At 45.0% G+C, this 13,037-nt stretch overlaps 1 protein-coding gene across 2 annotated transcripts in view; it reads left to right on the top strand.

Moving 5' to 3' along the window:
• LOC119390183 (protein zer-1 homolog) overlaps positions 1-13,037 on the top strand; it is a 138,310-nt gene that overhangs the window by 78,373 nt on the left and 46,900 nt on the right. For both annotated transcript variants that reach the window (XM_037657753.2, XM_037657744.2), the window contains exons 12-14: positions 2,770-2,837; positions 4,208-4,405; positions 9,608-9,705. In XM_037657753.2, coding sequence (XP_037513681.1) covers positions 2,770-2,837; positions 4,208-4,405; positions 9,608-9,705 — 364 coding nt within the window. The remainder of the gene's footprint in view (positions 1-2,769; positions 2,838-4,207; positions 4,406-9,607; positions 9,706-13,037) is intronic.

A 13,037-nucleotide genomic window follows, 5' to 3' on the forward strand; every position in this document is an offset into this window, starting at 1 on the left:
GCGGAGTGAAGGAGAGAGGTGGTGTGGTGCTTTTTGGGGAGAGATAGGCGATGTTTGGTGATGAGTATGGCAAGGATGAAAGAAGCAACTGTATCTGGAAGAAGAAATAGTGTGGCTAGAGAAATGGTGGGAAGCTGCTCGAGCTTGCCCCCAATGACGGCGTGCTGTTCCAGAGTTCCGAGCAGGAACAGCGAAGAGCCGAAGACCTCGAGTTTTGATCTAGGGGGGTGACATCATAACTACGCTGCAACAAGGCTCATTGGGAGGAAAATTGGCCACCCCGCACCGAAGAGAATCCGACCCTGGCTTGTGAGTCCAGCAAAACTTCCATCGCCGAGAAAGAGTCGTTACAGCCGGTGCTGACAGACTGTTTAGTGGCATCACGTTGTCATGGCTATACCACAGCTGAAATGGTACTAAGCAAAAGAGGCCCCAAAGCCAAGCAAAAGCCACCAGTTCCACTGTTTCATCAGTCTTCGCGACGTTAAGTTAGTGAAGCTGTGCTAATTTTCTGCCTTGCTTTTTTTTTTAGTGTGCTGTTCCACCAGAGAGAAACCACCGGTTGTTGCATTTTCTTTATTTCGACACACAATAGCTGTAGTCATTAGTTAAAGACATAAATCGGTCCTTCAGTTGCAGTCACATAAAGAAATAAAAGAGCAAGGAAGTTATTCACACAGCGTTTCGGCAAGTTCACCATTAAGCTGTGTTTTTTGTGGACCTTGGTACTGCACATCACAACATATGCACTTTTTCATACAAAACAGAATATTTTTTATTCAGCTCGATTACTACAACTGCCAAACGTGAAACTGTGTGCTTTCAGCTAAAAAACTTCGTAGTGGAATGTCTGACTACATACAAAGATCCAAATGTGCATAGACTACTTACTGGTAATACACATTCGTTTTTTACGCACTTAAAAACAATAATAAAGTTCAACTGATCTCAAATCTAGGCGTATTGTTTGTAAAAAAAATATTCGCATTTCTTACATCACCTCAAGAAATTGCTGCTAAATCTAGACGTCAGCAGAAAAGGCAACGTTCAAACTGCAGCAACATTATTCCAAATTTCTGAGTGATCATAATTTTATTAAACGTGTGAATGCAATGGGTGTCTGTGCACGTCATAATTATTACAGTGTGTTTTACTTGTGCCGTAATAATTACGCATTTTAAAAAAGTCAAAAAGCCACACTGAGCTTAAAGAATGAAGGTTTGGCAAATCCATCTACTACCCATCATTCCCATGCTGGCTAAAGCGCCATTCGTTGCAGCTCACACAGACACTATTGCCATATTTCCCTCTAGTGTATTTCTAGGCAACTCTGTGCATCAAAGGAAAAAAAGTAGTCCTAATAGTCTCACTGTAAACTGTATTAATGAAATGTATAACTACATTTCATTTTTGCAGCCATGTCTCGAAGGTTGTGATGCATTTCTTCAAAATATTTAAGTTTGTTCAGACATATCTAGTGTAAATGGAGCTTTGTTGTGATTTTTTGCAAGAAAAAACATTTGTGCTATGTGGTCAATGGGCAAGGCTTCCCTGAAAGGTCATCTTTGAAGCAATGCACAGACTTTTGATGATTTTCAAGCTTTAATGCATTTACACCTTTTCCATACATTCAAAATCTCATTGCTCTACTGTAAAAACAGAAAAGCAGCATAATCTCACTGTGTAGTTGACCATGTTGGCCGAGGGATAGAATAATTCATTTAAAATGTAAGACTATTTATTTAATACAGCATAAACTCAATAATAGCTCAGTGGTAGAACATCGGACGCGTTATTCGAAGGTCGCAGGTTCGGTCCCTGCTGGCGGCAAGTTATCTTTTCGTCCACTTTACTTTCATCACATTTATATCCTAATTACTAAAAATAACATCTCCTATTACTTTCTCTGGCATTACTGTCTGTTAGTTCTCATTTATATTGTGTCTAACAAAGAAAAACGGGCCCTTGAAAAGTCGCCTTCTTTCCTTCATAAACTCAGTAATGGAATTTCAGGGGACAAGAAGTCTAAATTAGCAGTGTGTTAATCCATCAAATGGACTAAGGAAGCAATAAACGCATGGTTACTGCATGTCTTTATGTTGTGAAGAAATGTGCAACCACTATTTCTATTTTCCACAAAATCAATGAAAGAGAAATTGGCATCAGAAGACCGTGAGTGGTGTGAGGAGATTGGGTTGGCTGTAGGAGAGCGTGCTGGGCCCTTTCCATGTTTGCATTGCATTAGAGGTCATTGGTTATCTACAACATATCAGCCATTGGGAATATGTAAGAAACTTTTCGTTTTGCATCTCTACACTTTTCTACTCTTGGGCATCTTGTGTTACAGTAGTGTGTCCCAAGCTGTCTATTGTTTAGCCGAGTGATGAATTGGGCTAGTTGGTGGTCATGGATGATTTCTTCTGGCGCTTTGTATTATGAGACAGGGACTACAGGACAGGTGGTGCGCACCACCCGTCCTGTAGTCCCCGTCTCGTAGTACAAAGCGCAAGAAGAAATCTTGGACACATAGCTAGTAAGTGGCCCATACCAGTGTTATATCCAATGCCCCAAGTTGTTTTCTTTAAAAAAGGAGCGCTCATGTGGGTGGGAGATATTGGCCAGGTGTTGAACTGAACAAGCATGGCCGACAAAAGGCTCAGGTTTCTAAACTCAAGTTGACAGGTGCTGAAAAAGAACATTGTGACCCTTCAAAACATTTGGGGGCTGAGGATGTGGCATGGACTTAAGTGGCCTTGCCTTGCCATGCAGGGCAATGTGGCTGAAGTGCGGGAGCTCAGGCCACGACTCATGCGAGATGAGTACCTGCTTGTGTTCAGGTATGTGGGCTCTGGTTGTACACTCTTTCAAGAACTCTGTGGTGCGGACCGGGGCTGTGCTAGATGTGTAGATATGTCTGCCATGTGTGTGCGAAATGTGACAAGCATTTACTTATGTGTTGTGAATGATAACCATAAATTCTCTTATGCATTCAGTGTTTCAGGTTTGGTCAACTTTTTTTTCTAATTAAAGGAAAGGCCCAATCTCTGTCCAAATTGCAATATTTTCTAACAAGCAAGTCGAAGCATCAGTCACGGCTATTAGCTGCGCTTTATGTTTGATGTAAACTGAACGAAGCTTTAATAGAGATGTACATCTCAGTAATATGACACTCAGGTCACTCATCACTATGAACATTATGCTATTTGTTTCATTCTCTTAACCCTTAGAGGGACGAATTTTTTTCGTGAAATGTGCTCCAAAAATGTCTATTTCTTTATTGCTGAATTAAATTATTTAGACGATTCCATTTTGGGAAAAAATTGTTTAAAATATTTTTGCGTGACCGTAAAGTGACAAAAAATTAATTTTTGTTGTTACATACACATCATTTATGCGGGACAAACATCAAGCAAAATCCTAAAAAAAACACTTATAAGATTTTTTATGAATAAAAATTATGTGTTGCATTAAACATAGCCCACAGATATACAAAAATACACTTGGGAAATAGTCCACATCAGAAGAATTGCCGCTTGACTCACTAGTAGCAGAGCAATTCGTGCGCCCTTCTATAGCGTGAGCGCATGGAAGAAAACTGTCTGGTTGTGCGTTCGTCCGGAAAGCAAAACGAGTGAAAAAGCTAGTAATAATCCTTCGTCTTGTTGCCAACAAGACGGAGTTAGTATTTCTAAGTCCCGAAAACAGCAGATGCAACCACGGCGCATCGTTTGTGTAATTCAGCGCTGCATGCAAACAGATGTAATCGCACCTTGGGGAGCAATAAACGAGAGAGTAACAAGCGATCACGCTTTGAGAGATTAGAAACCAGACAGCCATCAGCTTTGCGGGTGCAAGAAGCGATAACCACTCGAAGGACGAAATCGAAACTAGCTGCATCGCACGCGCGTAAAAGTGAAAGCCGGCATGCCGCTTTGGAAAAAACAATGGAGAGACATCGGCACATGAAAAAAATTTAACGTATTCCCGAAGTGTGGCAGCACATGCCAAGCAAGGGAAATGAGCGGAAAAGGTTTTAAACAAACGGGCAATGTCGTACATGTACAGCGAAAACCCTTTGGTGCTTGTTAGGTGATGCTGTACATGTACGGCGTAAACCCTCAAAGGGTTAAAAACTGTCGCACATGCTACGATTTGGAGCAAAAAAAATGGTATATAGGTTATCTGACTGACGCATTCACTTTTGTAGTGAGCTGCTGGACAGTGAGAGCGACGGCATCGAGGTGAGCTACAATGCAGCAGGCATCCTGGCACACATTCTCTCTGACGGGGCTGAGAGCTGGGATAAGGCTTCTATCCAGGCCGTCTCACGTGCTGAAGTGCTGGTGCGCATGCGGCGGGCCATTGACCGCTGGGCACTGATCACCAAGCGCAACATCAACTACCGGTCAGTTGTCCTCGGAATTTCTGTGGTGCACAGGCTAAATAATGACAAAGCGTTAAATGAAAGCATACCTGTTGATTTCCCAGATTTTACAGCATATTCACGAATTTTGTCTCATCCTAGGGTGTTGGGTCGAGGTTTACGAAAAATTTTGTCCTCAAAACAAGGTTAGCTTGCTAATTTCTGACTATACCTGTGGTAGTCTCCTTACAGCACATTAGAGGGACTCTAGCTTGAAGAAAGCTGACTCAATTATATTCAGTTCATATAACAAACCAAATGATTGTATACATTGTGAAGTTGCTGAAAAAGTCACTGCTGTCTGAAAACTATCTGTTTCTTGTCAGTCTCTCCAGTTTCAAGTTTGCTGCCGCTCGTATACAGCTGCTAGAGTAAATTGTGGCTAACAAAGTGTAGTTATGTCCGACAAAAGGTGTTTTCTCCTGGAAAAAAGTCAATTTCCTCGCAATGGCAAAGCAATGAATGCAATAGCAACAAATTGGAATGTCATATGAAGTAAAGCTAGCAGCTCACTCCCTTTAGCATATAACCTAGCGTAACTGAAAACGATGGCGTAAGGAAATGTGACTGCTGAAGCGAGCTTCATGTGCTGTTTATGGCTTTAGCGCAAACTTTGCGATGAGAGCGCAACACTTACAAAGGTATGAGCCACCTTCTGATTCCCTCTAAAGAAACGGCGTGCGACCCCGGGTGACCACGTCCGGCTGGTCAAACCACGAATCTTCTGCTGGATCCACACATCCCCTCCATGCATCTTTTGTGCAATGGAGACGGCCGGTGTGTCTCATCTCTGTTTGAGCCACGATCGTTGGCATGACTTGTACTCTTTCACTCGCATATAAAACATGCAATGCATGGGGCGACATTATCAATTTGGGCTTTATATGGAACATGACGGCAACGGCAGAAATGCACCTGGAGTGTCCATATAGTTGCTATCGCGCCTGCGAAAATATGTGCTATCTGCGCCTGCGGTCTCCACTAACAGAATTGGTAGGGCACTAAATGCATCATGTGGATGTTGCGTGTCTTGCTCTCAGTGGTGGCAAGTTTTGTTTTATTTCACTTCAAGTTTTAATACCAAATTTCAGTTGATTGCAAGTTAATTTCTGTCGTGCTCCTCTTGGCTTCATTTAATTGCATTGCCAACAATTACTCATTCATGAAGTCTGAGTATGTAACAAAGCAGTTGTAAAAAATTTATAATGTGTGTTGTTGTTTCAGTGAGTGTCTTTTAGGTGCACTTAGGGACGAAGTATTTTGAATTTTTGTAGCGAATTGTCATATACGATGACCCGCATGAACCTGTGATACCAACGGTGGGCACATGAAAAGCAGCACCAGCCTCCGGCAGCTCCTTCACTGTCTCCATTAGGATGGAGAGAGCACCCTTTTGCATCTGGAAAGCTGGACTGGTTTCTGGGTTGCGTTTTTTTTGCGTTATGTTGCCCTTTTATTGTTCATTTCCTTTTCCACCCATTGTGCTGTTCAATTGCCACTCGCCTTCATTCCTTCATTTCACGCTTTATCTCGGTAATTTTTATGTTGTGTGTGTGCCCATACTCCTTCACGTTTTCTCTCAGCAGCACTGTCTCTTATCAGAAATGTCCTCCATGTTTCAACATGATCAGTTGTGATTGGAACAAACAGTGCCTAGACAGCCACGGAACTGAATCATCTCCATATACTATGCGCTGTGATCTGTTGAGCAACTGCAATGCAGGATATCGTGGAAACCAACATTGTGTGAGCCCTGGGACGAGCTTGTGATTAATTCAGCAAATTTTTAGCCCAGCAACATGCCTTACTTATGATTAATGAAAGTGGAGAAGCAGCATGGAGCCTCAAAAAGCCAGCATTATTCCAAAATGCATTTATTGAAGACCGTTCTGGCAAAGATGGATAACGTAATGGCCAAGCAAAACAACTGCCACATGCAATGCAGACAGAGTTGACATGCGACAAAGGCAGGGGCCTGAGGTGGTGTTTCGGGGCAGTCGCTTTTGGAGATACAGTCGAACCCACTTATGATGATACCGCTTGTAACCCTTTCGCTGTCACTGACATAATGGTACGTTTTCGTCCCCCCCCGCAGTGTCACTGACGTACTGGTGCGTTCTCCATTGTGCTTTCGAAAATTCGCAATGAAGCGCAAAGGTGACATGATTTTGCGTAATTCTACTGGTTGCGCCATCTGTCAAATCTTTCTAGAAGTATGTATTTTTGCCCCTTGCTGTGTTGGTACGTGTATTGAAGAGTACGGAGCGACCGTGTCCACCCTTCTTTGCTGGGGGGCATGGTCGCTCTGCGCGCGCTGCTCTCTCAGGCTGAGCGAGCATGCAGTGCGCATGCAATTACATGTGCAAGGGTTGTTCTGCCATCGGTTAGGGCTGTTTCCTTTTTTTTTTTGGTATTCTGTTGGCGTGTCCGCTACAGCATGCCAAGTTCAGAGGCGCACGCCGTTGCCTCTCCAATAGACCGGACCATGACTTGATCGCTGCCTTCGCTTGCTTGCCGCGGCCTCGCTTGCTGCTATCAGCAGCAGATGAGGTATCCCCTTTCCATCCCTATCTGTCATCTTGACTTCTCTCTGCATTTCAAGTTTCCCTGATATTCCCGAAACCAAACCGACACTTGGGGTGTGTCATGGCCAGAAACACCCGACGACCCGCCACGGTGGTCTAGTCGTTATGTCGCTCGTCTACTGACCCGATGGTGGCGGGATCAAATCCCGGCCGCGGCTGCACATTTTCAGTGGAGTTAAAAGTGCTTGAGGCCCGTGTACTTACATTTAGGTGCACGTTAAAGAACCCCAGGTGGTCGAAATTTCTGGCGCCCTCCACTACGCCGTCTCTCATAATTAGATCGGGGTTTTGGGACATTAAACCTGAACAATCATTATTATTAGAAACACTCGACAGTGAAAGGGTGAAGAATATATCGGTTATAACAGTGAGAAAGAAGCTGTTGCACTGTCGTGTTTTGGATGTTTCTGTCATGGAATAAACCGCTTACTACATGCCTTCGTGCTGTATAATCGGTTATGCCAATGAAACCTGGGTGTTGGGTGTCTGCCGTAAAGATAATGGAATGCAGATTCCTTGAAAAGAAAAAAGAAAAGGAGAAATACGAGTTGCTGCATGTAAGCCTGCCACCACAATGGCTCCAACAGCAAGACCCCTTCTGTAGCCTTCTGGGTGTTGCCAGCCTTGTGCGCCACTCCCGTTACCCTTCCACCCCTGCAAATATGAAGAGGCCACCCCCCAAAACACTAATTGACAGCGTGAACTGCGCTGCCTGCCGCCATCACCTGTCCATGCATATCCAGTGCTTATCCGTAATGGCAACACTACACTCACGCCACGACAGGAGCCCCTTCAGAATCTCGGCATCCTTCATCATATATTCACATTGCGAGAAAGCTGACTTTTGCAATTCGCTGCAGCTGCAAATGGATTGTATCACAAAAGTGATGGTTCGAGCATACGAGATTGATCAACGCGGCAGCGGTGGTAGCTTCAGTTAATGCAGTTTCAAACCTGCAATTTGAGCAAAAAAAGTTGAAAAAGTCATACTTCGAAGAGTTCCAGCGCTCTAAATTTCAGACGTTCTTATTAGGGATGTGTGAATAGTAAATGTTAGGTTCCAAGCGAATTTGAAGCGAATAGTGATTTGGCTGAATAATCTTGAATCGAATAGTATATACCACATATTGTAAAGAAAAATGAGCATATTGGTCATTACTCAACTAACCTGCACAATATTTTTAAAAATTCGAACAAATCGCGTGTGAATGTCTTTTATTTTTTTTATTCGTAGTGAAGCAACTTTGAATAGTATTAAGATTTTAATTTCAGTGGGATGCAAGTGATAACTGATAAAATACATTACATTTTAAAATTTACTATACTTAGCGCACCTAAGCTCATATCACAAGCGTTTAAACTTAAAAAATGATTAATCCATGTGAGGGTAATGTGTTTTTTAACCTTGAAGTGGGGCTTCGCGGCAGTGTAGATTTTCCCTGGATATGTGTTTTCACGGCGTAGCACTTCTCGCTACAGTGAATTTACATGCGGTCTAATATATGCCTATTCGTTCATTTCCTTCGAAATTTCGAATAATTTAAATGCCAAAGCGAATTTGAATACTGTAATATTTGTTTCAATATTCGAAGTGCTTGAATATTCGCGCATGCCTAGTTCTTATACATGGATTCCACGGGGCTTGTGGTGTGCTGGGAAGCGTCCAAAATTTCAAGCACGTTCACAAAAGCACTGTGTTCTTTTGTGTATGCCTAGTTCTTATACATGGATTCCACGGGGCTTGTGGCGTGCTGGGAAGCGTCCGAAATTTCAAGCACGTTCAAAAAAGCACTGTATTATTCTGTGTGTGCCTAGTTCTTACACATGTATTCCATGGGGCTTGTGGCGTGCTGGGAACCGTCCAAAATTTCAAACACATTCGAAAAAGCACTGTATTCTTTTTTGTATGCCTAGTTCTTATACATGGATTCCACGCGGCTTTTGGCGTGCTGGGAAGCGTCAGAAACTTCAAGCACATTCTTAAAAGCACTGTATTCTTCTGTGTCGCCCTCAATGCTGATGTGCATTGGCATATCCCATTCAATATTATAGTTTTCTTGCAATAGTCTGCCATCACCCTATTTTGCTTTTTTTTATTGCAATCCGTTTATGACAGTAATTGGCTATAACGAGAGAATTTTTGTGGCACTTGAGAAATGTTATAAGTGGTTTCGACTGTATAGTTTCATTTTCACAAGGTTTCTGGAGGCATGTTTGTGATATTGGCACTAGCAAGCTTTCTATCTTCACACGGTGCCAAGAGGACTGTTGGCTGTATACTTCAATGTGTCCCATGCTCAGTCTTGTGAAAGCGTAACTGTCTCAACAGGTACGGAAAGAGCAAAAGCATGTGCGAAGATCAAGCCTCTAAGCCATTGAAAGGCACTCGGGCTGTGTCAGATATGTGCGTTCATGTATGCTTCCTGGAGAAATATGCCCACAGTTTGGGGCTTTTGCAAGTGAGTGCACAAGACACCTGATCTATCCATCGTTGGGTTCCCAGTTATCGCATGGGTTATTGTATGAAGTGACATCTACAACTGCTTTTCAGTAAGCTGTGTTATCTAGTAACCTATTGATTGGCTGTGTTTTAATGCAGATCGTTTGAACCAATCCTGCGACTACTGCACTGTGAACATACCCCAGAAGCCCAACACTGGGCTGTCTGGGCCCTGGCCAACCTTACTCAAGTGTACCGTAAGTGTTGCACAAAGTGCATTCCATTTTTAACAATTTTCTGGCACCAGTGTTCGCAATCAAGAACACACACCCTGTTCTCGTAGGTTTGCACTTTAAAGACATGGACAAAGTAAAGCACACAAACAAGTGCATTGCTACAAGTACAGTCGACGACCGATAATTCGGACTCCACGGGGAACGTAAATAAGTCCGAATTATCGAATGTCCGAAAAAACGAATGTGTCAGAAAAAAAATACTTTTATTGACACTTCAGGGTCCCGGTGGCCGAAAAAAGTTGTCAATGCGTTGCTGCCCGCACTTCCGCTTACGTGCAACCAAGTCTGCCTGTATCTCCGCCAGTGTGATGTGATCGCTGTACGATGACGAGCTGGTTTCGTTCGTGAAGGCAACGCGTCTGTGCGGCGCACTTAGCGGTCGCACAAAGAGGCAGCATGAACGGCAGGGCGGCACGTTTTGGTTCTCGCCTATTAAATGAGTGCACTACGCATGCAACTGCCCCAGGCCACATGCACTATCGAGCAGTTGACTGAAGATGCTTATTGTAAAGTTTGTCAGCGATTGAGCCGTACTGGTGCGTTTGCCACCTGCCGCCATCACGCCTCCGTGCATTTCCACTGCTTATCCGCAAAGACATAGCCGCACGGCGCCGTGATAGCGGCCCCTTTGAATTTCCGGTCCGCTTCACCCCATAACACTTTGGCATCGCGACAAAGCTGACTTTCGGACTCTGCTACTGTCGTAAACAGGTCGACTCGCGAAAGTGCTGGTTCGAACCTACGAGATGATAGACGCGGCAGAGGTGGGGGCTTCAATTATTGCCTTTCGGACCTGCAATTTGGGCAGAAAGTCCGAAAAATCGGATGCGGAAAAGTTCTAGGATCCGAAATTTCTGACGTTCTTGACCATTGACGTCTATGGGGCTGGTGACGGTGCCGCGAAAGCGTCCGAATTTTCGAGCATGTCCGGAAAATCGGGCGTCCGAAAAATCGGCATTGACTGTATCTGCCGTGTTCGTTGTCGTCGGTGCGGCCTTTGGCACTGGCTGTGGGGGCACCGTTGGCGCCATTTAACTCAGATCTTTTGATACAGCAGAGCGTAAAATAAAGGAAGTCTCAAGATAAAAATGAACGCGCGCGCAAAACGCTTTACCGCAGATGCATTCGACAAAATGGCAGTGATAGCAGCGCAGCGCGGGGATACAGGAACCGGAATGTAGGATGTTCGCGATGTCGATACGATTTCCCACAGTGGACCAGTGCCTCCAAGATCAGCATTTCTAATCACAAATTTCTGAGGCGTAAAGTAGCGATCGAAATAAAGCCTCATAGATCACCAATTAGCTTTCGTTTTGATCTCTGAGGCCATACTTTGTATGGTATGGGTGCCGGAGGAGATAATGGCTGGCGATACGGCGTGTGCGACAGTCTCGGACAGGGTCCGGATTATCGAATGTAGATCTCACAGCTGTCCGAAATATCGGTCGTCTTTACACATTACTTCTATGGGATCATGGGCGTCGGCAGGGGGGTGCAAAAGGGGCACTTGCCCCCCTCAAGCCACACCAGCACTTGCCCCCTCCCAAGCTACACCAGTGCTCTCCCCCTTCCCAGCCACGGCACAACACAGGTTTGCACCCCCCAAGACAAAATCCTGCCGACACTCATGTATGGGATCATTGGCGGTGCCGCGCGACTGTCCGAATTACCGAGCATGTCCGAATTATCGGTGTCCGATTTATCGGTCGGCGACTGTACTATATAATTCCAACTCGACCAAGAAGCGGCACTCTTCAGGTGTGATTATTTTCTTACCGGCTAAGGTGTTATTGGAATGTACTATCTTTGGGCACCTGCGTTCATTATAAAGCAAACTACAATCGTAACATCCTCCCTGGATTCCTACGCCACTAAAGGGAGAGGTGCGTCCCTGGGTGCCTTCTATCTCTGGCTCGTAATGCTCGAGTGCAGCCAGTGCGAGCAGTAGTGCGTCTCGGAGGAGTTACATCAGAAAATCCTCACAATGATGCAGACTCTAGAAACAACCAACCTCCCAACTTATGGAGCTAAATAAGCAACTTTCCATGCTCACCGCCCCGACCTCTGACTTCCATGTCGCCACATTGGCTGACCTGGTGGAAACCACCACCACTGCACACCACAGCCACTTGGTTCAACTGGAAACTTCGATTGTCCGGATTTTCACCACCCTTGAAAACCAATCCATGTAGTTGCAATCCTTCATGTCTATGCTCAACTCCCTGCAAGAGTCTTTCCACCTGGCAAAAAAAGAAGGAACGTGCTTGCGCAAGCGCCTCCACCCTACACTGACTTAGATGGCGTTTGAAAAGGAACTCGAGATTTTGCAGTGGAACTGCCGCAACTTTCGCTATAATAGGACCCCTTTCCACCAATATCTCCTCACCCGCCCCTCCCTGCCCCATTTTCTCCTTCTCCACAAGACTGGGACAGCTTGCACCGTCCCAGGCTACTGCGCCTACCGTGCTACGATGGGTATGCCACTTGCGCCCATTTATGTATGCAACGACGTTCTTGTCAAACCACTTTGCATCCCCTCCACCCTTTAAATATTTAGTTGGCATGGACCAACCCTCCTCCTGAATCTCTCTCGCCCTGATGTCTTTTTACAATCCCCCTGCACATCGTCTTTGTTCAATGCTCTTGGGAAATTCCTCCACTCCCTTCCTTTGACATCCCATATCCTCCTTTGGGGTGACTTGCATGCTTCTCACAGGCTCTAGTGTTACCCCGAGACACTCATCTGCATTGTCTTGCCTCACCCTTCTTAGCATTCATGACACCCCTACTCAAGCAGGCACTGCCTCACAGCACTCCATTACACCTGACCTCCCTGATTTTCACTGCCAGGTGTCAGCCGAAACCTTTTTCAGTGACCACTTTCTCATACACATCACTATCCCTCTTTTCCACATCACTCGGAAGCACTGAGTCCTTCACACTGACTGGGATGCATTTTTCGCTAATTTCCTTTCCGAATCCTATGAACCTTACGCTGGCCGGATATCGCGTTCACTTTCGACACTGCATCCCTGATGCTAATCCTCACTTTCTCCGTTTATGTCGTCGCCATTAACCCATAAACGTCTGCACCGCTCCTCCCGCTTCCAGCTGCATAATGTCCAACCTTCCTCCCACACATGTGCTCTGCGGGCTGAAATCATCACTTACGGCGCATCCCTCGAGCGCTTTCACAGGAACACGACGGCCTTGACTCTGCATTGCACTCGCCATCCACATAGTCTTTTTTTAGATTCCTCTTAGGTACTAAGCCTGCCCCTTGCTCCCACCCT

Source organism: Rhipicephalus sanguineus, chromosome 1, assembly GCF_013339695.2.
Source record: "Rhipicephalus sanguineus isolate Rsan-2018 chromosome 1, BIME_Rsan_1.4, whole genome shotgun sequence".
Taxonomy (NCBI): Eukaryota; Metazoa; Arthropoda; class Arachnida; order Ixodida; family Ixodidae; genus Rhipicephalus; species Rhipicephalus sanguineus.